Below are 25,678 nucleotides of genomic sequence, written 5' to 3' on the forward strand. Positions count from 1 at the left end.
GATGCTGTCCTGCCCAGCTGTTGCCAGTTTTACAATGAATTGGTGGCTATGTTTCTCCCTCTCCCCAGGCAATTAATTAATTATGCTGATAATTTTATTTTTTAGGTTTGGAATTGGTTATGGTATGCTGAGGCTCTTCACCCCCCCACACATTTTTTTAAAATTGCAGCTGAAGCTAAAGTGTGTTTTAGCTTTTCTGTTTTATTTTAAGGTATTGTAATAAGCATTAGCGAATAAATCATTTTTACACAGAAAGCGCTCTCCGGTTTCTCTGTCCAACAATCATCTGGCTCTCTGGGATTTTTCTGGGTTTGATGCAATTAGGGGAGTTTGCTTTCAGGAAGCCAAAGGGTAGGAATAAATGAGCAGTTCTCCAAATGGAGAGAAGTATTGAATCTGAATCAGAATGGTAGAGTTGGAAGGGACCAGAAAGTGGAGTCCCCCAAGGATTGGTATTGGGACCTGTGCTTTTTTAACTTGTTCATAAACGATCTAAAGCTAGGAGTGAGCAGTCAGGTGGTCAACTTTGCTAATGACACTAACTTGTTCAGAGTTGTTAAAAAGATTTCAGAGCTCCAAAAGGACCACCCACCCCCCACACTGTGAAAAAATGGCAAATGCAATTCAAGGATAAAGTGATGAATTTTGGGTGAAACCCCCCCCTTAAATTCACATCTACTTCCATGGGGTCTGAACTGGCAGTGACAGACCAGGAATGAGAGACCTAGGTGCATAATGAAGGTGTCAACCCAGTGTTCAGCAGCCGTGAAAAAGGCAAATTCTATTCTAAGGGATCCTTAGGAAAGGAATTGAAAATAAAACTCTTGATATCATAATGCCGTTATACGAATCAGTGGTGCAGCCACATTTGGAATGCTGTGCTTAGTTCTGGGTGCCTCACCAGCTGAAAAAGTTTCAGAAAAGGGCAACCAAAATGATCGTGGGGATGGAGCAACTATGTTACGAAGACTGCAGTTACCACCATCCCTGACCACTGGTCCTGCTGGCTAGGGCTGATGGGAGTTGTAGTCCCAAAGCACCTGGAGACCCAAGTTTGGGAAACGCCGATCTAGAGGTTCCCAGAAATGGAAACCAATTTGCCCATGTGGGTGAAAATCTGTCCAGGAATTGAACCTGGGACACTTAGCTTGCAGGCTGCTTTCACTGCAGCAACACTACAGCCCTTTCCATTTGCCATGGGTGCCTGTGCTCTTTCAGCTTTAAAAATAGAAACCTCAAGGGAAGGGGAACCTGCGCTGATGTGCCTTGCAGGGAAAATGAGCATGGCCTACAGCAGGCATCCCCAAACTGCGGCCCTCCAGATGTTGTGGCCTACAACTCCCATGATCAGGGATGATGGGAATTGTAGTCCAAAACATCTGGAGGGCCGCAGTTTGGGGATGCCTGGCCTACAGGCTCAGCTTGGGGTTCCCCTCTGCAAAATCCTGTGTGTTTCCTGAATGTTGCAAGGCTTTCCTGCAGCCACCAAGGGGCAGTGTAAGCCTTTCCCCCAGTGTGTTGTCCAAACACTGTCTCCTTAATCCAGGAGTAGCTAAACTGCTCTCCTCCAGCTTTGCCAGAGGTGGACCATCAACTAAAAAAAGGCATCCCAGATTAATTTGGCAGCACCATCTTTAACAAAAATATGTTTTATTTTTAATATTACTTTTTAATACAGCGCAGAAGGCAGACAGCACAATAAAACACGCCTTCCCCATCATGCTGGCACAGGAAGGAAGACATTTTCTAGGACAGTGAGTGTTGCAAAATGTACATGCATAATCTCGAGGCTTGCCAACACTTTTAGGCCCATGGGCACATTTGGATTTTTCAGGGAGTGCCATGGGTGCCACCTCCAATGGTCCGTTCTCTCCCTGCTTCCTGGATCAGCCCGTTCCTGAGACATAGAAGGAAAGAATACACACTCCTTATATTTCCCAGTCATCTGGGTGAAGGTTAGACACAATAGAATTAATCTGAGCCTTGAAAAGTTCAAAGAGTTGAAAGAGGAAGCAGAAACGAATGTTGCTTTTTCAACTTCCTCCTTCAGCTCTATGTACTTTCCATGGGAGCTTCCCTACCTCTTGACTAAGGGGGTACTGGGAGGGGGAGGGGGCAGAGGCACCCCAAGCACCAGGAGAAGATCTCAAAGTTATCCTTGCGCCCATAGGTGCCACGTTGCAGATCCCTGCGTTATCTGAAGCCCACGAAGCTCGCGTTCCCTTCAAAATCACTGTACATTTATGCAGATTTAATGGATGCCCGGTGGATTAAGTAACTCAAACTTCTTTCATTGGGCCACTGCCTTATTTGTAATCATGGATGACATTAAGATTGCATGCTTTTTCGGTTTTGTCTTGAAAAGGTGAAGCAAGTTCATAGAATCGTTAAATAAAATCGTTAGATGTTTCCTTCACAGAGCTCAAGGTAGCATACACAATTCCCCCCCCCCATTTTAATCCTCACAACAACCCTGTGAGGTAGGTTAGACTGAGAGTGAGTACCTGTCCCAAGGTGAACCCGTGCACTGAAATGAATGAGTGGGGATTTGCACCCTGGTCTCTCAGGTCTTAGTCCAGCACCCTAACCACTATACTACACTGTTGTTGGATGCAGCTAAAACGCCCCCTGAAATATAACTCTCCAGGCTCTGCTCAGATGTCCTCAGCAAAGGAGAGCCTGCCATCTTCCTGGGCAGCCTGTTCTGTTCCTCTGCTGCATACCTCTTTCCATTACTGTAAAATTTCTCCTAATCTTTAGTTCAAAACAGCTTCCCTGCAATTTCCACCCATTGCTCCCAGTTCTGCCTTCTGGAGAGGCAAACAACAGTAAGTCTGTTCCATTCTCTGCATGACACGGACTTGCTGAAGACTATTGTTGTCTCCCCTTCTCTTTTCCAGGCTATATACACCCAACAACTTTCACCGTTCTGCAAAGGATTTGTAAAGCACTCGTTTTATTGTCCTTGTTACAACAGAAACAGTGAGCAAGGCAAACAGGAATCATGTGCATAGGGTTGTAGCTAGTGTTAGTGTAGCTTACATCCATTCATTCCATTGGGTCTGGCCTGAGAACTTAGTTGGATACACCTATGGTTTTCCCTCTCTCATAAAGTCTCTGCCAACAAGCCTATAAATTTCAAAATCTGAGGAACGAAGGGACACTGATTCGCTCTGCACCTTCCCTACAGCTTACTCATTTATTCCTTTTGCAAAGAATTTGTGGTGGCCTAGAAGTTGACAGAGGAACACTTTATTTTCTGGAATAAATTTATTCACAGGCAGCCTACTTCTGAATACCAGATTTTGGGGGTCTAGGTGGTTGAAGCCTTCATGTCCTGGTCTAGGATGGAGTATCCCAGTGGTTCTTATGTTCTTAGGAGCAAAATGTCTTCTGAGCTTAAAAGTATATATATATATTTAAGCATCCATTAAGGGGCAGACCACCTCTGTGCCTCTGCAGTGCTGAATTCTGTAAACATACCCAGGCATATCATGGTTATCCTTCCAAAATATAAATACCTAGCCCTAAAACTGGGAAGGATTTCTGTTCCATCCCGCTCTCCGTTTGCCCTTCCTTATTTTATGCACCACGCCGAGGTCTTTGTGCCCCCTGCTCAATGGACTGGCGCCACCTGGGAGTTGCTCCCTTCTCCCTCTAGCGTCGCCGGCCCCCACGGCACTGCAGCAGCATCCGGAAGGTGGTCCGGAACGACCTATTGCAGAGGGCGTAGCACATGGGGTTGATGGTGCTGTTGACATAGCAAAGCCAGTACCCCAGTTTCCAAAGGCCTTTGGGGATGCATCCCTGGCAGAAAGTCGACACCAGCACCATGATGTTGTAGGGGGTCCAGGTGATGATGAAGGCCAAAAGGATGGCGCTGAGCGTCCGGGCTGCTTTCCTCTCCTTCATCAGCGAGAGTGTTTTCCTTTTGGAGACACGATTCTTCCTCCTCTTCCTCCTGAAGGCTTGGCTCTTGGCCGCTGCTGGAGTCTTCTCCATCAGTGGTGGCATTGCTGCTTTCTTGAGCTTGTTCTCCATGACCGGAGGTTGCCTTGGGATCCCGACGAGGACCTTTCCGCCCGCCCAGTTCCTACCAGGCGCTGCCTTGGGATCTCGGCACTGACCTGGACGCGGTGGCTGCAGGACGGTGCTGATCATGGGCAGGTGTATGACTGCTGAGCAGATGGTGTGGACTTCGAAGGGCTGTTCCTCGCCCTCGGATGACGTCAAGGAGTCAGCAGAGGCCTCCTCCACTTCCTCGTCCTCCGTGTTGTTCCAGCTGCCATTGCTGCTTTGGTCTATGAACAGGCCCTTGGCCCTCTGCCCAGCGGGAAAGCAGCATGTCTGCAGAGGAAGGACAGCCACGGCCGAGGAAGCTGCAACAGCGTGGGATGGCTCCGAGCTGCTGCTGCTGCTGCCCCCACTGCCACTGTTTAGGGGTATTCTGGAGGCAGCTTGGGGTTTGTACCCAAACTCTGAGCCCTGTAGTCCAGACAGTTCCTTGGCTCTCTTCTGGATCTCCTGGAAGATCTTCCAGTAGAGAGCCACCATTATGATGACGGGGAGGTAGAAGGCCGCTATGGCCGTTCCGAAGGTGATGATCGGCACAGAGAAAAACTGGATGTAGCAGTCGTCCTCGGGGACCGTCCGCTTGCCGACAAAGTTCTGCCAGAACAAGATGGCGGGTGCCCACAGGATAATGGAGATCAGCCACGCCAAGCCTATCATAACAGCCGCCCTCTTGGGTGTCCGCTTGGCCCTGTAGGTGAGCGGGCGGGTGATGGAGAAGTAGCGGTCAAAGCTGATGACCAACAGGTTCATGACAGACGCGTTGCTGGCAACGTAGTCCAGGGCCAGCCACAAATCGCAGGCCACACTGCCCATCGCCCACCGCCCCATGACAATGTAGGTGGTGTACAAGTTCATGGAGATGACTCCAATGATGAGGTCGGCACCAGCTAAGCTGAGCAAGAAGTAATTGTTGACTGTCTTCAGCTCCCGGTTGACCTTGAAAGAGACCATCACTAGAAGGTTCCCCACCACAGTGACAAAGGAGATGATCCCCGTCGTCAAAATGATCAAGACCACCTCCCAAAGAGAGTGCCCATCTTCTGACGAAGGCTTGGTGGGTTCCAGGGTGTCGTTTGGAGATAGTGGGTTGATTGAGATGTTCATGGTGTCGCTGTGAAGTCCCTCCTGGCCACCATCTAGGAAAGGGTTCCAGGAAGACAACCACATTGGTTTGTGGGACAAGGTCCTTTTTTTCTTCTGATGGCCACCTTAGATTAAAAGGAAGTGGCAGTTGCAGACTGTCCTTCAGCCCAAGGACTTCACCTGGAAGGAGAGGAATGGAGACAGAAGTAAGCAACATGACCAGATAGACCCCCGCTCCAACTCTGAGCCTTCAAAAAAAAGTAAGTCTCTAGTCCCCGTAGAAAAACAGTTGCGAAGCAAAATGTGCAGATATCTGTGAAATGAGACAACCTGCCTGTTCCACTTGTCAGACATTTTAGCCAATGAGTGAAGTCAGAGCTGTGCTTGATGCAATTCCTGTTTGGACACCAGGCGATATAAATCCCTGACTTCCTAAAGAGCTCCTGTTTCAACTTCCCCCTTCAATGCACTTTTCTTGCTTCTGTCTTATTTTCTAAGTGGAAGTTCAACAGGTTAAGCCTTTTCTCATACAATTTTAGGAAAAGCTTCACCGTGATAGCTCGGTCAGTAGAGCATGAGGCTCTTGACCTGGCCCCCCCCCACATTTTTCAGGGGGAAATCACACTGCAAAATTGTGCGAGATCGCAGCATCCAAAATGGCGACTATTCTCTCGTGATTAAAAAAGGATGTCCCGGTTTTTTCGGGACACTTGTGGGGTATGCATTTGTCTCAATTTGCCTGCACAGTGCCTATGTGGAGATTAGGCAATGCCCTGTCTTTACTGAGCATTCGTAAGACCATAAGAGCCTGACTGCTGGATCAGGCCGAAGCCCCATCTTGCTCTGCATCCTGTTCTCTGTTTCCAACCGGATGCCTCTGGGAAGCTTGCAAGGAGGACCTGAGCATAACAGAGAAATCTCCACTTGTGATTCTGAGCAACTGGCACACTGCCTCCAATAACAGAGGTAGTGTATAGCCACTGTGGCTAATAGCCATTCATTCTGTTTGGCTTGTGGGAAGATTGCTTGCACATCTGCTTACACATCTTACCAATCATTCGCTCATCCATCCATTCATCTCCCCATCACATTTCCAACTCCAAAAAAATCTGGTGTGTGTGTGTGTGTGTGTGTGTGTGTGTGTGTAAAGTAGATTCATTGCATCAAAGCACTTAAATGTATTTTAATTGTACAAACCTTAAATTCCTCCTGCAAAACATTTATTAATTTCTACTTTCATAAAAACATATCAAGGCAGCATTACAATATCTAAGAATAAAACCAGCAAGAAGCATCCACTGTTAAATGCCGATGAGCTAAAAAAATGAGAAAATTAATATTGCAAAGGAAGCCTACGTTGAAAAGGGTGACGTTCCAGACCCTCCAACTGTCCCTATTTTCCAGGAACAGTCCTGAATTTGCAGAAGCTGTCCTGGTTTCTGATTTGATCCTGGAATGTCCCACTTTTCCTTAGGGCATCCCTATTTTCATCAGGTAAATGGGGCTTTGAAGACACTCGATCTTAGGACGGAAGGGAGAAACATTCTAAGAGGAAGGCACGCTTGGCAAATCCACACCGTGATCAACTCCCACCCGGAAACCAATGTCCCCACTGTGAAAGGACGTGCGGATCCAGAATTGGCCTCCACAGTCACTTATGGACTCATTGTTAAAACTGTGTTTATGGAAGACAGTCTTACTTGGCTATGAGTGATCGCAGAAGAAGAAGAAGAGGAAGAGGAAGAGGAAGAGGAAGAAGAAGAAGAAGAAGAAGAAGAAGAAGAAGAAGAAGAAGAAGGGTATGGAGTTATTGGACCCCCGAACCAAGGAGATAAGTACTGTAACTATACAACCTTTAGAGGACATCTGAAGCACACCCACCCACTGTATAGGGAAGTTTTTCAATGTTTTATTATGTGGGTGGGGCATAAATAATAAAATTGTTGTTGTTGTTATCGTTGAATACGATATCCCTATTTTCATCAGAGAAATGTTGGAGGGTGTGCCATTCTCAGAAGGCATCTGAAGGAAGAAAGGGATGGTTTCTGCCAAATCGTCTATGTTATGTACTGAGCTGAATCCTAGAACAATAGGATTCAGAATCAGCGGGAGCTACCCAATCCAACTCCAGGTGGAAGTGAATCCGCAACCTGATTGGCCTGCTGGAGCAGCCAATCAGGCGGCTGGCAGAAGTGAATCTGCTACCTGATTGGCCTGTAGGAGCAGCCAATCAGGCTGCAGGCAGAAGTCAATCCATAATATAATTGGCCCACAGGTGTAGCCCTGAAGTAGCCAATCACGCAAGGCCCATTGTGTAAATAATGTATATAAGCAGATGGTTTGGGGAAAAGAGCCATTCGTCTTCTCTTCTCCTCCTTGATGACTATGAGCTGAATAAAGAGCATGAAATTCACTCTTGACTCTGAGTATATTTCACTGGCGACGAAGGTGGGATCCTGCTGAGCTGACCGCCACCACGCACTGCACCGCAGCACCGCCACCTGCTGCACCGCTGCATCGCACCGTGCATCCAGGCTTCAGCTCCAGGACCCAAGGAACCCAGAATGGCAACCGACAGCAGCTTCTCGCCATTCAAACCAGCATCAGGAGACTGGGAAGGGTACGCCGCCCGTTTCAACTTCCTCCTGCAAGCGAAAGAAGTCACCAACGATGCCATGAAGAGGGCGACATTCTTCAGCGTCTGTGGAGAGGAGACGTTTGAAATCGCCCGGGCTCTCCTTGCACCTAGAGATGTCGCTACCGTCTCTTACAAAACAATAATGGAACGGCTGAAGGAGCACTTCTCACCACAGCCCTCGGTGGTAGCTTGACGAAATGCCTTCTACGCAAAGCGGCAAGCCCCGGGGGAAACCATAACTGGGTTTGTGACCTCCCTCCGCCAAGCCGCCCGGTTATGCAACTTCTCAGAATTGGAGAACATGCTTCGTGACCGCCTCGTCGGTGGCCTGAGGGACGAGATGTTGCAACGACGCCTCTACGCCAAAAAAGACCTCACGTTCCAGATTGCTCTGGAGGAAGCCCTGGCAACCGAAGCCGCCGAGAGGTCAACGCAAGAGGCACGACCGGCCCCGCCATCCCAACCGAGGGTCTACCACGAAGACCTCACCGACGAATCCGAATCTGACAGGGAGGAAGTACACCGAGTACAGCGGCGCACTCAAGCAGCACACACACCACAGCAGCCTCGACGAGAAGGAGGGAACTGTGCAAGCTGCGGGGAGAACCACGAGAGGAGGACCTGTCGTTTCCGCAACGCAGAGTGCAGGCAGTGCAGAAAATTGGGACACATCGCCCGGGTGTGTCGGGCTCGACTCACCCGTCGACAAGCATCAGATGACCGACCCAGGAGCCCCAGGTCACACGGCACCATGCACCAAGGCAACTCGACGGAGATCACGGACTACCAGGTATTCCAGTTGCCCCATCCCAGCACAGAGAAAATTTATATAGAGGTACAGATAGAGGGAGCCCCATGCCGCATGGAGCTGGACACGGGTTCAACTCTATCCATAATCTCAGCCCGAACATTAAGGGAACTGTGCCCTAATGGGGGTCCCAAACTAAGGCCGGCCCCATTCACCCTCCGGGACTTCCAGAAACGTAAGGTCCCTACTATGGGGGTGGGGACCTTCAGGGTGCAATATCGAGGGCAAAAGCAACAATTGGACTTGCTGGTAGTTAAGGGCCCCTACGTTAGCTTACTGGGACTGGCATGGTTTGGACCTCTGGGGCTAGCCGTTACCGGGGTGAACCGCACTAGCTTACAAGTGGACGTGGACGCCATATGCAAAGAGTTTCCAGGGGTTTTCAATGGGGCATTGGGACGATATACAGGACCCCCCATTGCCCTACAGCTGGACCCCGCTGTACGACCCATCAGGCACAAGGCCCGCCGGGTCCCGTTCGCCCTGAAACCCCGCATAGACGAGGAATTGGACCGGCTCGTGGAGCAAGGAGTGCTGGAGCCGGTGCCCAACGCCCCCTGGGAAACTCCAATTGTCACACCCGTCAAGCCTAACGGTTCGGTCCGCATCTGTGCAGACTACAAATGCACCATAAACAAGGCTCTCACGGCCCATGCATACCCAGTGCCAGTGGTCAGCCATGTCCTCGCCACCCTGGCTGGGTCAAAAATCTTTGGCAAACTGGACTTGGCCCAAGCGTATCAACAGTTGCCTGTGGACGAAGCCACAGCAGAGGCTCAGACGATTGTGACGCACAGAGGGGCATTCAGAGTTAAGCGGCTGCAATTTGGCGTTAGCGTGGCACCAGGCATATTCCAGAATCTAATGGACTCTCTCCTTAAAGGGATTCCTGGCGTCACCCCCTTCTTCGATGATGTACTGATCGCCGGGCCCACACCAGAGGAATTTGAGGACCGCCTCCGCTCCGTCCTGCACCGTTTCCAGACGGCGGGCCTCAAGGTGAAGCGGGAAAAGTGTTTACTGGGAGTGCCGCAGGTGGACTTTCTGGGATTTAAGGTGGACGCAGAAGGGGTCCATCCAACCGGTGACAAGGTACGGGCCATTTGTGAGGCCCCAGCGCCCAAGAGCAAGCCCGAACTTCAGTCATTCTTGGGACTATTGAACTTTTACCATGCCTTCCTTCCCCATAAGGCAGCGGTAGCGGAGCCCCTACACAGACTCCTAGATAAAAGGGCCCCTTGGGTGTGGGGCCAGCGACAAAGGGCCGCATTCCAGGCAGTCAAGGACTTGCTCGTCTCGAACTCGGTCTTAGCACACTTTGACGAGAGGCTGCCAGTGGTGCTGGCATGCGACGCCTCTCCCTATGGCATCGGCGCTGTCCTGGGACACCAACTCCCGGATGGAAGAGAGGTGCCGGTGGCATACTTCTCCCAGACGCTTGCTGCAGCCGAACGAAACTACTCACAGATTGACAAGGAGGGTCTGGCAATCGTGAAGGGCGTAAAAAAATTCCATGATTTCTTGTACGGGCGGCCCTTTACCATAGTGACTGACCACAAGCCGTTGCTTGGCCTGTTTGCCCCTGAGAAGCAGACCCCCCAAGTGTTGTCTCCACGTGTCCTCAGGTGGTCAATTTTCCTTGCCGGCTACCAGTATGCACTAATCCACCGCCCTGGGAAGGCGATGGGCCACGCAGACGCCCTCAGCAGGCTACCACTACCAGAAACAGGCCCCGACCCAGCGCCTGCGCAAGAGGTTATGACCCTGGAGCTGCTTCCCGACCGACCCATTCAGGCACAAGAAGTTGCGCACCATTCCACAAAAGATAGGGTCATCTCCCGGGTCCTGGACTGGGTGTGGCGAGGATGGCCCAGCAGCAGCCCCGGGCCAGAATTCGCTGGCTACACAAACCGCAAACATGAACTGTCGGCCCACAAGGGGTGCCTGTTATGGGGAAGCAGGGTCGTTGTTCCCCAGCCCCTCCGCAAAAGGGTCCTCACAGCCCTACACGAGACACACCCAGGGGTAGTGAGGATGAAGGCCCTTGCCAGGAGTTATGTGTGGTGGCCGGGGATTGACAGAGAGATAGAGGCCTGGGTCCAACACTGCCAGACCTGCCAAGAATCCCGCCCGGATCCCCCAAGGGCCCCAGTCCAGCCCTGGGAGTCCGCCCGACATCCATGGTCACGCTTGCACGTGGACTTCGCTGGCCCCTTCCAGGGAAAAACATTCTTCATAGTGGTGGATTCCTACACCAAATGGCTGGAGGTCGCACTGGTACCATCCACTTCTACGGCGGCAGCCATCCGGGTACTACGTAAGCTGTTTGCGACCCACGGGCTCCCTGACACCCTCGTCTCGGACAATGGAACCGCATTCACGTCAGAGGAGTTCCAGACCTTCACAGCGCAGAACGCCATCTGCCACATCCGCTCAGCACCATTCCACCCTGCCACCAATGGCCAAGCGGAGCGCATGGTGCGGACCACCAAGGACAGCCTCCGCCGCATGACACAAGGGGACTGGGAATACCGCCTTGCCGCATTTCTTCTAGCACAGCACAGCACCCCAAGCACAACGACGGGCCGGAGCCCAGCTGAATTACTAATGGGCCGGCGCCTTGCAAATAGACTGGACCGACTTCACCCCGACAGAGCTCAGGATGAGGTAGTGGTGGGGAAAGGCAGGAACCCCCGGACATTTGTGGCCCAGGACCCAGTGTATGCAAAGAATTTTGGGGCAGGCCCAGCATGGGTACCCGCAACAGTCACCAAGGTGACCGGTCCCGTGTCGTACGAGGTACTAACGGAAGGGGGGCAATGTTGGCGCCGCCACTGCGACCAGCTACGGCGACGATTCCCAGGAGGAACCCGGGAGGAGAGTGGGACAGAGGGCTCCCAAGGGGACAGCAGGGCAGTGAGGCCTGTAGAGCGAGAGGGGTGGGCAGGGGAAGCAGAAGCAGTAGGCACAGAGGGGCGCCCCGAGGCTGGAAGGACACCGGAACCAGAGCTACAACCTAGTGGTTCAGTGGCGCCAGACCAGACAGCCCTGGCACAGCCAGCAGCCTCGGAACACGAGCCAGAACCAGAACCCCTGACCAAGGAACACCCCAGGCCACAACGCACACGGAGGCGGCCAGCAGACCTTGGGGACTGCGAATGCAACTTCCCGGGCAGGACTGGAACTTAGAGGGGAGGGGTGTTATGTACTGAGCTGAATCCTAGAACAATAGGATTCAGAATCAGCGGGAGCTACCCAATCCAACTCCAGGTGGAAGTGAATCCGCAACCTGATTGGCCTGCTGGAGCAGCCAATCAGGCGGCTGGCAGAAGTGAATCTGCTACCTGATTGGCCTGTAGGAGCAGCCAATCAGGCTGCAGGCAGAAGTCAATCCATAATATAATTGGCCCACAGGTGTAGCCCTGAAGTAGCCAATCACGCAAGGCCCATTGTGTAAATAATGTATATAAGCAGATGGTTTGGGGAAAAGAGCCATTCGTCTTCTCTTCTCCTCCTTGATGACTATGAGCTGAATAAAGAGCATGAAATTCACTCTTGACTCTGAGTATATTTCAGTCTACTAGCAGTGAGTTCCACAGGACAAGGCTTACCACCTTAAGGCTCTGGACCCTTGCAAAGGTGAGCCAAACCTCAGTGGTGTGGGGAAACCTCTGGAAATGCCCCAGCAGAGGATCTCAAGGCTTGCAGTGGAGCATAAGGAACCAGGAAGGATTTTTAAGGTCTTTCGAGCCCCAGTTGCTTAGGGCTTTGTGAATTAACCCAAGTACCTTGACCCAGTGGCAAATGGCGACAGTCTGCAGGTGATCCAAGAAAATAAATCTAGCATACCTGAAGGCCTGCCATATGGGGGAAACAACTGCCTTGGTCTACAACGTCCTCACTTCGCCTCCTGTCCCTCCCTGGGCAGGTTGGAAGGTCTCCTTTGGTCTTTCTTCTTCTTCTTCTTCTTCTTCTTCTTCTTCTTCTTCTTCTTCTTCTTCTTCTTCTTCTTCTTCTTCTTCTTCTTCTTCTTCTTCTTCTTCTCCTCCTCCTCCTCCTCCTCCTCCTCCTCCTCCTTTCTCCTTTCTCCTTTCTCCTTTCTCCTTTCTCCTTTTTCTCCCTCCTGCCCACCAAGGGGCAGCTCAGGGTGAGGGGTTTCTCAAGCAGAAAGAGCCGGCTGTTGTTCCTTTCAAAACTGCTCCTTGTGGGGCTTCCCCCACTTCTTCTCTGTCTTCCCCTTGTGTCAATATTCCATAGTCACGAGTTCAAACAGAACCTCCTGGCACCACAGAGGCACCTTGGGAGAGAAGGAAGCTGAGCCCTGGTTAAAAATAGGGAGGCTTGTGGCTCAGTGGCAGGACCTGCTGGGTATGCAGGAGGTTCCAAGTTCAAGTTAAAAAAGAAGAAGAAGAGAAGAAGAGTTTGGATTTGATATCCCGCTTTATCACTACCCAAAGGAGTCTCAAAGCGGCTAACATTCTCCTTTCCCTTCCTCCCCCACAACAAACACTCTGTGAGGTGAGTGGGGCTGAGATATTTCAGAGAAGTGTGACTAGCCCAAGGTCACCCAGCAGCTGCATGTGGAGGAGTGGAGACACGAACCTGGTCCCCCAGATTACAAGTCTATCGCTCTTAACCACTACACCAGGCTGGCTCTCTCGGGTAAGTGATAGAACAGACCCATCTCCCATTGAGATCTTGGTGGAGCTGCTGCCATGCAATAGAACAGGAACGGGAAACCCTCAAGAATGGGGGGTAGCCCTCCAACCCTCTCCATCTGGTCCTAAGGATTCTCCCCAGGCTGCAGTCTCACTGGTCTTGCTTTGAACCCCCAGTGTCTGTGCTTGGCTGGAATGTGCCCTTAAAGTCTGATAATGCTTCTCGCTTGCATGGATGGAAGATGGAGAGAGGGGTGCAAGTGTGTGGAAACTAGCTCACTGCACAGAGGTAAAATCCAGATGTACTGCTTCACCCAGTTTTGCTTTAACACTTTGCACCCACTCTGCTGTGGTCCTAATCTGAATTACCCCAAGCATGCAGTGGAAAGTATTATTATTACCACTACTATTCCATCTTTCCTCCAAGGAGCTCAAGGTCGAGTACATGTTATCCTCACAACAACCCTGTGAGGAAGGTTAGGCGGAGAGAGGCAGTGACTGGCTCACAGTCACCCAGCCAGCAGGGTTACATGCCACCCCAATATCCAAGCGGTGTGAAATCCCAGGGGCTTTCTCAGAGTTTGTCCCCTCCTCTCCAGGGTTTTCCCCATGCAATTGGAGACGGCGCCTGTGTGGAGCCTATTCCTCCTCTGCTCTTCATGCCTTTCCTGGTTCTGGGAGACCAGCAGGGATGGGAGTTTGTCGCAGCAGGAGGGAGAGACACCCGTGACTCATTCCTGCTATTTGACCTCCCTCCTTGCTCTCACCTGGTTCAGTTTCTTTTTTTTCTTTTTTTCTTTTAACATAATTTTTATTAATTTTACAAATTACAAAAAATGGTATATACATTAACCCTTTTTCCACCATCTTCCCACCCCCCTCCATGGGTCCTCCCCTGCCACAGAAGCATCCCACGCAGGTGAGCATTCAGAGGTGGTCCATTTTATGGTTGGGTTTCTGTCCTCCCCTCCCTCCCCTGCCCCCAAAGCCCCCCCCCTGCCACCAGAGGGCTCCATCACCTGGTTCAGTTTCTGCCTCCGATTCTGGACTTCTCTCTGCCACAGACTCTCCCTGCTCCCTAATCCCTGTTTCTTCTTCAGCTTCAGTCCCTCGCTCTCCTCTCTCTGACCTCTCCTTGCTGTCCCACCACCACTCCCCAGGCCCTCAGCCTTCTTCCCTCGGGGGTTCCCCAGCTGGTTCCCCTCCCACCATTCCTCTGCACCCAAGCAGTCCTTGAGACATTCACATTATTGCAATTTCGCCTAAAAAAAATGCACCATTCTATGTTATCTTCACCAATGCACACGTTTCTGTGCCCATTTCTCTCCACTACATGCATTTTTTTGGTACACATTTTTTGCTTGCAGAACTGCATCACAAAATTTGAAGCAGTGCTGTCTTCGAAGGATTGCTGCCCTTGGAACATGCCTTGTTTTGGGAAGGGCAAAGCAGGGAGGCTTCCTTTTATTAAACATGAACCAATCTGAATTCCACCCCCCCCCTGCCCCCAATTCTCTAGACCCAGGTGCCAGGCTTACGGCACCAGCCTGCTCCATCCTCGTATTTTCGGACGGCAATTTCTCTTGCCTGCTCCAAACGGTTTCTAAACCTCTACCAAGGCAGAGAGGAGAGGGGCTTGCCAAGTGAGGAGGCCAGGTGCGTGTGTCTTGCGGATCGGGCCAAGAGAGGAGCGTGGCCGAGAACGCTGCCTCTCTTAGGCATCCGTCTGTTGGCGGAAAATATTTACATTAGCTTTTGATGAATGGAGCTCTGGATGTCATCATGGAGGTGCTGATGGGGGAAAGAGCTGCTCTTGCCACCCTCCTCCTTGGTCTGTACATCTTTGGGCGACGAGGCTCAAGAGTACTAAGCCATCTGAAATATCCTGTGCCTATGTAGGCGCTCCAAACCAGAGTAGGCCTGCCTTCTATTTGTCAACAAGAGGCAATCTCTCGGGTGCCAGAATTGGGCGACGGAGGAATTTGACCCAGGGAGAGGGGGTAAAACACCAGCATGTTCTCCTGCCCAAACATTAGTTCTCTGGGACATTAGAAGGACAAAATGGACCCCGACAAACAGAATCGAAGCTCCAGGAAATTTGGGAATTGTAGACACAAGCAGTGGAAACCTGCCTTAAGCTGCTACTGCTGTTGCAATTGGGAAAAGGAAACAGAAAGGCTGGAGAAGGAAAGACAGTTGAAAGGAGAATCAGGGGGCCTTTCCTGTGACTTGTCCAGGGGCATAGCGTGGGTTGCCGGTGCCCAGGGCGGGGCAAGTGTTGTGCCCTTGTAGTGAAATTGGGCAGCAGCTAGTCCCCTTGCTGGTCATTGTCTAATTAAGGGAGTCTCTCCTTGCAAACTGGCCCCAGCCTGGGAGTAGAGATAATGTAGAGAAACACAGATCCAGGAATATTTTTGTCCCCATCTTCTGGAGTTCTACATGATGGGCTCATCCACCCTTGCCTTTGTCCTGCATTTTTTAGGCATGGGTACGAGACGTTTTTCTTTTGCCCCATGGCTCGCCCTGCGGGAAAGCAAATGTTTTGCTTGCTTGCTTGCTTGTTTTTAATTTAGTTTTTATTAAAGACTTTTTTGTGATACAAAACAAACAAATAAGCAAGGAAAAGTACATGTAGCGTCTCCACTTTCAGTTCATAGAATCTTTTTCACAGTTCATTTACATTCGGTGTGAGACACTGGACTCAGCTATACAGCTGCAAATAAAATGTTTTAAGTGTGTTGTAAAGTGCATTATACAAATGTGACACTAGATGGAGATGGTGAGCTATGGCAAATTCAATATATAGTTCAAAACGTTTTTTAAAAAAACATTTTCACAATGTTTTTTATATCTGTCTAGATTCTGCCACTATTGTCATAGACTTTTGGGGGGGCAGAGGGGGGGAGAGGGAGGGAGGGAGAGGGAGGGGTTGTGGGGGTATTGTTGACATTTTCATTCTATTGCATAGTGTTTGTGCAGGGTTTTTTTGTCTACCACGCAGAGTGGTTGGGGAAACCCAGTCAGGTGGGCGGGGTACAAATAATAAAGTTTATTATTATTATTATTATTATTATTATTATTATTATTATTATTACTGCTGAATAGGAACGACGCCAATCTGTAGCAAACCTGATTGACTTTTGTTCCGATTTAGTGGTAAATAGAATAAGGTAAAGGTAAAGGGACCCCTGACCATTAGGTCCAGTTGTGACCGACTCTGGGGTTGCGCGCTCATCTTGCATTATTGGGCGAGGGAGACGGCGTATAGCTTCCAGGTCATGTGGCCAGCATGACAAAGCCGCTTCTGGCAAACCAGAGCAGCACATGGAAACGCCGTTTACCTTCCCACTGCAGCGGTTCCTATTTATCTACTTGCATTTTGACGTGCTTTCGAACTGCTAGGTTGGCAGGAGCTGGGACCAAGCAACGGGAGCTCACCCCGTCCCAGGGATTCGAACCGCCGACCTTCTGATCAGCAAGCCCTAGGCTCAGTGGTTTAACCCACAGCGCCACCTGGGTCCCTGGTAAATAGAATAGAATAGAATAATTTATTATTGGCCAAGTACATTTTCCAACATACTTGGAATTTGTTTCGGCTACATTGCAATGTAAACATACACACACTGTTCCACTCACAATACAAATAAGCAAAGAAACCCACCCGTAATTGACCTCCCCTTCAGCTACACATCTACAAATTTAACAATTTAATGGCACATGGGAAAAAACTGTTCCTGTGCCTGGCCGATTTTGTATATGAAGACCTATAGCGACGTGCAGATGGGAGTAAATCTAGCAGATGATGACCGGGATGTAAAGGATCTGCTGCAATTCTCTCTGCTCTCTTCTTAACTCTGGTAGCATAGATTGTCTCTATTGTAGGCAAGCTAGCACCAATGGGCTTTCCTGGGGAAAGCAGTGGGACAAAAGGGAAAAAAACCTCTCGGACCCATGCCTAGGAATCATGGAAGCATGGATGAGCCTTGCGGCTAAAGAACCACCGGCGTAGCTAGCTGCATGGGTGCCCAGTGTAGCGCACGCATCCTGCAGCCGGGGGTGGGGCTCGCTGCGTGGAGCCTCTCCGCAGCCTCCCCCTCAGCTGTAGGGCAGATGAGGGAGAGGTGATGGGCAGACGCAAGCTCCACACTGCTGTTTCAGGTAGCGCCAAGTCTGCAGGCACCCAAGCCACTATGTCACTCCCAGGAGAGATGCGTGGCTTGGGCATGCCGCAGGCCCTGCGGTAAGTGCCCCCCCCCGTGGTGTGGCACCCAGTGCCAGCCACGTTTCGTTGTGTTTCTTGACTGAACTAAAAAGTTCTGTGAGCCCATTTTTATATAAAAAAAACCCCTCATATTTTTGTCATTTTGTCACCCCCCCCCATCAGTGATGACACTTGGGGCGGCCTGCACCCGCCGCACCCCCTTCCTCCGCCACTGTAAAGAACAAGAAGCTGAGAGGGAGTGCTACCCCCTGGATTGGATGTAAATTCAAAAGCGGGCAGGTGGGTAGCTGGGTGGGGGCTGGCTAAGGGTAGAGGGAGGTTTGTTGGGCAGCGAGCGCCCCCTTTGCCCTAATAGAACAGCCTCAACTGATGTGTGACTCACAATATCGGCGTGCATTTGTGGGAACGTTTCGCGTCTCCCTTTCTGGAACCCTCTGGAATCTGCCAAAGCGTGTTCTTACTCACACAGTGTTTATGGAATAAAATCACAGAGTGACACCTCCGCGCTGCCTGCCTTCCTCTCTTTCTCTGCCGCTGCTGTTAAGTCAGCGTGCTGTTCTATTTTGGGGATTATTGGTGCATGGAAAGGGCGGTACATTGCCTGGATGCTCGTGGGAGAGCGGGGAATGTGGCACCCGATTGGCTGTGGCCAGAGGTGGTGGCATTCCACAGCTCCACGGGCAGGGCGCTAATCATTACTTTAAGCGTCACGAAGGTTCGTAATGTACATCAAAGCTGTGTGATATATTGCTCCAGAACAGTTCCAAGAGTTGCTATTTTCAGGTGCGATTCAGTCACAAATTCCAGTTAGTGCAGGTTGTACGATGATTCAAGTTGGTTTGGAGGTCTCGCGCAACAAACCAGAATACCCTCCAACATTTCTCCGGTGAAAATCGGGACGCACTAAGGAAAACATTCCGGAATCAAATCAGAAACCAGGATGGCTTCTGTAAATTCGGGACTGTTTCTGGAAAATAGGGAGGGTCTGAGCTACCTCCCATTGGGCATTTTGTGATAAGGGAAGTGCACACCCTCCAACATTTCTCTGATGAAAATAGGGATGCCCTAAGGAAAAATGAGACATTCCAGGATCATATCAGAAATCGGGACAGCTTCTGTAAATGCAGGACTGTCCCTGGAAAATAGGGACATTTGGAGGGTCTGGAATGGCACTCTTTTCAACTTAGGCCTCCTTTGCAATATGATTTTTCTTTTTTTAGCCCATTGGCATTTAACAATGCTTTTATGGATGCTTCTCGCTGGTTTTATTCTCAGATATTGTAATGCTGCCTTGATATGTTTTTACAAAAGTAAAATTTAAGAAATGTTTTTGCAGGAGGAATTTAAGGTTTGTACAATTAAAGTATACAGTGGTCCCTCGACTTACGAATTACTCGGCAGCCGATGTTTTCGACTTAAGAATGGGACAAATGGCCTCACGCTTACGAATTTTTCTACATCCGAACGGAAACCATTGGCGCTTTTTAATGCGGTTTCCTCGACTTATGAATTTTTCAGAATATTTTTTTCCCTATGGGAATCCACTTTTCGACTTACGAAATTTTCGACCTACGAATGTGCATTCGGAACGGATTAAGTTCGTAAGTCGAGGGACCACTGTATTAAAGTACATCCAAGCATCAGGAATACACACGGGAAAGCGTAGGATAAATGATGGCTTGATGCAACCTCACCTGACCTCTCTGCAAAAATGGACAGTAAATAGCCGATGACGTCTAACCACCCCCACAGGCATTGCCTGCAAACAAATTAGGAGGAATGCTCAATAAACAGGTCACCTGACGTGACCTACGTCTGAGCAGGAGCAGAGACGCTTTGCCGTAAAAGAGGAAGCTTTGTCCGTCTTTATTTTTGCAGGTGGATGACATAAATTGCTCCCTCCAGCACCAATTAACAAAAACCTTCATGTTGAGACACAGTGTGATGTCGTGGTTAGAGGGTTGGACTATGACCTGGAAGACTCAGATTCAAACACCTGCTCTGCCATGAAGCTCACTGGGTCGGTCACCTGTCTCTCAGCTTAACCTTAGTTGTGGGGATAAATGGGGAGGGGGAAGAATAATGTCTGCCATATTGAGCTCCTTGGGGGAAGGGTGGGATGCAAATAAACCCTTAAAAAGGTAAAGGACCTCTGGCAGTTAAGTCCAGTTGCAGATGACTCTGGGGTTGCGGCACCCATCTCGTGTACAGGCCAAAGGAGCTGGCGTTTGTCTGCAAACAGTTTTTCCGGGTCATGTGGCCAGCATGACTAAGCCGCTTCTGGCACAACGGAACACCGAAACCAGAGCAGTGCACAGAAACGCTGTTTACCTTCCCGACGGAGTGGTACCTATTTATCTACTTGCACTTTGAGGTGCTTTCAAACTGCTAGGTTGACAGGAGTTGTCAACGGGAGCTCACCCCGTCGTGGGATTTGAACCGGCGACCTTCTGATGGGCAAGCCCAAGAGGCCAGTGGCGGAGCTTCATGCTCTGGCACCGGGGGGCGGAGAGCAGGTGGGGATGGGGCTGGCGTGCGTCCCGGGGGTGTGGCGTGCCACCCGCAGGGGCGTGGCACCCAATGTGGGCGGGGGGGCAGCTGCGATTGCACCCCACCGGGATAGTGCTGCCAGGGGTGGTGCGCTCCCCCCGCACTCCTCTTCCTCCACCAGTGCAAGAGGCTCAGTGGTTTAGACCACAGCGCCACCCGCATCCCTTAGCGTGACCTTAACTCCCATTCTGTTCTTGCAGTAGATGAATGAACTTGAATGGTTTGTTTGAGTTTTGTAATTTTGACTATAGTATTAATAAACATGATCTGTTCTGTGCACATTGATGTTCAAAGGTTGTTGCTGTCTCAGCCTAACCTACCTTGCAAGGTCGTTGTGAGGGTAGGATGTGAAGGGGGAGGACCATGTCTGCCACCTTGGAGGAAAGGTGGACACTGAGGTCCAGCGCCAAGGGTCTTCTGGCGGTTCCCTCGCTACGAGAAGCCAAGTTACAGGGAACCAGGCAGAGGGCCTTCTCGGTAGTGGCACCCGCCCTGTGGAATGCCCTCCCACCAGAGGTCAAAGAGAACAACAATTACCAGACCTTTAGAAGGCATCTCAAGGCAGCCCTGTTTAGGGAAGCTTTTAATGTTTGATTTCTGTATTTTAATGTTTTGTTGGAAGCCGCCCAGAGTGGCTGGGGGAACCCGGCCAGATGGGCGGGGTATAAATAATAAATTATTATTATTATATTATCAGTGTAAGTACAAATGTAAAGTACTACACTTGGGCAAAAAAATGAAAGGCACAAATACAGGATGGGAGACACCTGGCTTGAGAGGAGTACATGTGAAAAGGAACTAGGAGTCTTGTTAGACCACAAACTTGACACGAGTCAACAGTGTGATGCAGCATCTAAAAATGCCAATGCAATTCTGGGCTGCATCAATAGGAGTATATCGTCTAGATCAAGGGAAGTAATAGTACCACTGTATTCTGCTCTGGTCAGACCTCACCTGGAGTACTGTGTCCAGTGCTGGGCACCACAGTTCAAGAAGGATACTGACAAACTGGAACGTGTCCAGAGGAGGGCAACGAAAATGGTCAAAGGCCTGGAAACGATGCCTTATGAGGAACGCCTTAGGGAGCTGGGTATGTTTAGCCTGGAGAAGAGAAGGTTAAGGGGTGATATGATAGCCATGTTCAAATATATAAAAGGATGTCATATAGAGGAGGGAGAAAGGTTGTTTTCTGCTGCTCCAGAGAAGCGGACACGGAGCAATGGATTCAAACTACAAGAAAGAAGATTCCACCTAAACATTAGGAAGAACTTCTTGACAGTAAGAGATGTTTGGCAGTGGAATTTGCTGCCAAGGAGTGTGGTGGAGTCTCCTTCTTTGGAGGTCTTTAAGCAGAGGCTTGACAGCCATCTGTCAGGAATGCTTTGATGGTGTTTCCTGCTTGGCAGGGGGTTGGACTGGATGGTCCTTGTGGTCTCTTCCAACTCTATGATGATTCTATGAATCTATGAATCTATGATTCTATGTCTGCCACCTTGGGGGAAAGGTGGGCGTATCATTATAAGTACAAATGTCCAGTTTCATAGCCTGCATCTGACCTTCCAAAAGCACCAGCCTGGCAGCAGTTAGAAACAAGTGGCGGTGCAGATAGATCTAGGATCTGATGCATTACATAATGATGTCTTTTATATCTGCAGACGCATCCATTCTCAATTGATGCCCAGAGTCGGGGACCGTCTGCCTGCTTACCCTTATTTAATTTCTCTCCTTCTAAAAGCCTTAATTTGAAACAGAAGGCAGTTGTTTACAACCTTGCCGGGGGTCCAGCAAGGCCCCTGAAGGGAATCTAACATAGGGACATAAGGAGAGCCTGGCTGCTTCTGCTGGACCACGCCAAAGGCCCCTCTAGTTCAGCATCCTTTCCTCCCAGTGGCTAAGCAGATGCTCTGACGGGAAGCTGGGAAGCAGAGCCAATGATCAAGGGGAGGGGAGGGTTGCCATGTTTCTAGAAGTAAAATTCAGGACACAAAAGTTGTTAAGCTTTTTTGGGGTGTGTGTGTGTGTGTGAAAAATCGCACTAAAATGCTGATGGAATTTCATGAAGACTTAAAAACCAAAAATCCCAAACTGATGTAAAAAAATGTGGAGAGGTGAAATTAAGGCTGGAAAATTGAGAAACAGGAAAATCAAAAGGGATGGATTCGCCCATCCCTTCCGTGGGGTGGGGTGTCTTGACTTTTCCCACTTTTTTTGCTGTGGGAAAGAGAAACCAGATCTTCCAAAAGCTATGTGAAGAGAATAAAATGTAGCACACGTGCATTGTAAAGCTTGCAGGAAACTTTTGAGGCTGCCTTCGCTGGCAGGTGGTTAATGTTACTGTTGGGGGTGGGGGTGGTGGCAGACTGGGGAAGTGAGCCCCCACTCAGCTCTCTCCAGAGAAGTGGAACATTTGTGTCATATCTTCCCCATATAAGCTCTCCCCGTCTGCTTAAGCCACGTGCTTGCAATTCCACAGAACTTGCGAGTGCTTCTAAACACTGAAGTGTTTAGAACTTTTCATTCGAGCGCGCAGGATTGAGCCCCTGAACCTCTTTCCAGTGCCACGGCTTGGCCCAGAAAGTCATTCGATTTGATTGATTATCTGTACGCTGCTCCCCCAACAATGACACCGAGGTCGACACGGCTCTGGGTAATTACAAAGCACTGAAAATTGGCAAGCAACCTTTCTATCAGAGTAACCGTACTGAGCACAATAGCACAGAATTAAAGCGGTTCAGTTAACATGGAATGTCTCTTGGGGTGGTATATGGGGACGAATTGTTATATGCATTTTCAGAAAACGAAAACTCAATGCTCCCTCGCAAGCAGCAGCACATCGTTACAGAAAGTAATGGTGACAGTGCCTCTGAGCATATAGACACCATGCTTTGGGGAGAGGGGTGGGTCCCATGCTTCTCTGTTCTGAGAATCCTTTACATTATAATGACATTTGCACCCCACTTTTCCTTCTTGGACCGCAAGGGGGCGTACATGGTTCTCTTCCCCTCTCCCAATTTTATCCTCACAACAACCCTGAGCGGTAGGCTTAGGCTGAGAGATACTGGTGGGACCAAGGTCCCCAGTGGTCTTCCAGGTCTCAGGCCAGGGATGCCGAGTTGCGCCCAACATTGGAGGGGCCCATTGCGCATGCATGACGTCACACGTACAATGTCCCCCTATCCTACTTGAGCAGGGGGCAATGGTTCCCCTTAACCTGGAAAAGGTGAGGTACACATAAAACAGTCCTCTTGGTACTAATTCTGGGTTCTCTGTTCAAATGAGAACAGCACTGCTTTCTCATTCCAAGCAAAACCAATTTGCTTGGAAGTAAATCCTTCTGAAATGAATTGGAAATGCTTCTGAGTTAGCACAGTTAGCAAACAGGCTTTCTCTTGCCCGAGGTTCCTCATTGTAGCCCATAACTGTTTCTCTTCTGCCATCTGACCTACGTTCAGGATGCAAACCATCCCCTTACAACCTCCAAGGGCACAGGTTGGGCACGAAGCATTTCTGTGTGTCTGTTGGGGAAACTCTTTCTGTTGTTAAACGGCAAGCAAAATTCTTTTCCACAATTTTTCATTTGATGGGTGAATCTCTGTTTTGGTTTCCCTCTGTTTCTCGTTTTCCCAGTCTGATGTTCAGCACTCCACATTTCCACAGCGGTTTGTGAATGTTGTTTTTAAAGGCCTTGTGAAAATTCAATTTAGCATGAATTTCTCCTGCTATGCAAAATTTTTTTTGCTCTGCAATTTTGCCCATCATACACATTTTTCACAAAGCAATTTCCTCTAATATAGTGCAATTTTTTTTGCATGCTAATTTTTGGCTTTATATGCATAGGCAGACATTTTACCCCAGTGCCTCTATTTTGGCACATGTCACTCAGCCCGAGAACTACATTGCCATATTCTGAGAACAGTCAAGGTTTGCTGGGTTTGGGTTCGTGAAAGTGTGAATGAGGTAGGCTTGCCTTCAAAGGCAAACGGAATCAATTTTGTATTTCATTCCTAGGTGAAATGTGTTTATGTCTAATGAGCATCTAGTCTACATTAAATCGAAAGCTATGTTCCAGAGAGGCAGCTGTGCTAGCCTATTCAGGCAAACAAACACAGAAAGAGCCTTGTGGCACGATAAAACTAGACTCTTTATTGCGGCTGAAAGATTTATGCCACAGAATAACTGTGGATGTTTAGGTCTACAATCCACTGACCATCAATGATTTGACTCAGACAGATAATATCAAAAAAGCTTAAGGGGTAATGAGGCTGTTTTTTAGGCCTGAGAGTCACTGTCCTGGGTCAGTTCACCAGGATTTGTCCCCTTCCGTTGAACAAAAGCATTTTCCAGGCAGTCAACAGTTTTGGCAGGATTCAGCCACATGCCAGCAAATTCAGGTTGCACAATTCAGGCTGATTTGGAGCATTTGCACAATAGACCCCCCCAAGCCCCCCCCAGACTTCTTTTTATAAGGAAAACGATAGGCAATGCACAATAAATTGTGGGATAGCCGTTGCTTTGATGCTACACCATCTAACATGCCCACAGACAAATCAGAACAAGTGCTAGACAAATTGCCATGGTTGTCTTAGCCTCCCCGCAAACTTTGTGCAAACAAGGCAGGACGAATGCTCATGAAAACAGATTGCCTGGAAATGGCTTCAGTTGTGCCTTAAATCGTGCCGATCTCTAAAGGCTACAAGGCAGTTGACATGGATGCCTCACTTACCTTCTTGAGCCCTGGCTCAGATTCTCGGATCATAGCCCATCCAGGTGAGATGCTTGCTGGCCTCTCTGGTTCCTTTGAGACCCGCTGAAGCACTTGCCTGGTCTCTAGCCGAGGGCTTTCGCTCTTTCTGGGAAGTCTGGTAGTGGGAGCAAACAGCAGACTGGAAGAAGGAAAAAAACACCCACCCAGCACTCCAATAAACCATCCTCCTCTCCTTCGCTCCCTCTGCTGGATACGAGACCAAGAGTGAGACTCCTGGCTTTGTGGGAGGATTTTAGAAGGTTGTTATGGAATTGACAGATACGAAATGGATTGGTAGCATAGGAAGTTGCCTTCGACTGAGTCAGACCACTGGCCCATCTAGCTCCATATCGTCTGCACTGACTGGCAGCAGGTCTCGTCCGGGTTTCAGGCAGAGAATCTGACCCTAACCCTATCTGGAGTTGTTGGGGGTTGAACCTGGGACATTCTTCCCAGCTTTTAAAAGAAATCCTTAGTTTAAAAAGGGAAATCACAAATATACCTCTGCTTTGGTAAGTGGAAGCAGAAATGCTGATTTTTGTTTAGAAGGCTGGATGTGAGAAGGAGTGTAGACATGGGCTTAGTGTATTTTAATTTATTTACTTGATTTGGGGGGGGCAGCTGCCCCCCCTGGCTACACCCAGGGTTGTAGCTTTGCGGCTGAGCATCAGCCGGAACTGACACAGATGCTAACTTGAAGAACTAGACCTTGAAGAAATTGTGCTTGAGCTTGCTTTTCATAGAATCATAGAATTGTAGAGTCGGAAGGGACTCTGACAATCATCTAGTCCAACCCCAAGCAATGCACGAATATGCAGCTGTCCCATACTGGGATCGAACCTGCAACCCTGGAGCCATGAGCACCACGCTCCAACCAGCCCATTCCTTTCCCCTCAAGTGC

General features: G+C 49.6%; 1 protein-coding gene across 1 annotated transcript; it reads right to left on the reverse strand.

The window, feature by feature from the left end:
- Nucleotides 1-3,201: 3,201 nt before the first annotated feature.
- Nucleotides 3,202-24,973, reverse strand: CHRM1 (cholinergic receptor muscarinic 1). The gene is made up of 2 exons (XM_035098555.2): nucleotides 24,757-24,973; nucleotides 3,202-5,337 (listed from the first exon to the last, which is right to left on the reverse strand). Exon 2 carries the CDS (start codon nucleotides 5,239-5,241, stop codon nucleotides 3,658-3,660), a length of 1,584 nt encoding a protein of 527 aa, XP_034954446.2. The 5' UTR covers nucleotides 5,242-5,337; nucleotides 24,757-24,973; the 3' UTR covers nucleotides 3,202-3,657.
- Between the last annotated feature and the right edge of the window lie 705 nt (nucleotides 24,974-25,678).

This window comes from Zootoca vivipara, chromosome 17 (assembly GCF_963506605.1).
Source record: "Zootoca vivipara chromosome 17, rZooViv1.1, whole genome shotgun sequence".
NCBI lineage: Eukaryota > Metazoa > Chordata > Lepidosauria > Squamata > Lacertidae > Zootoca > Zootoca vivipara.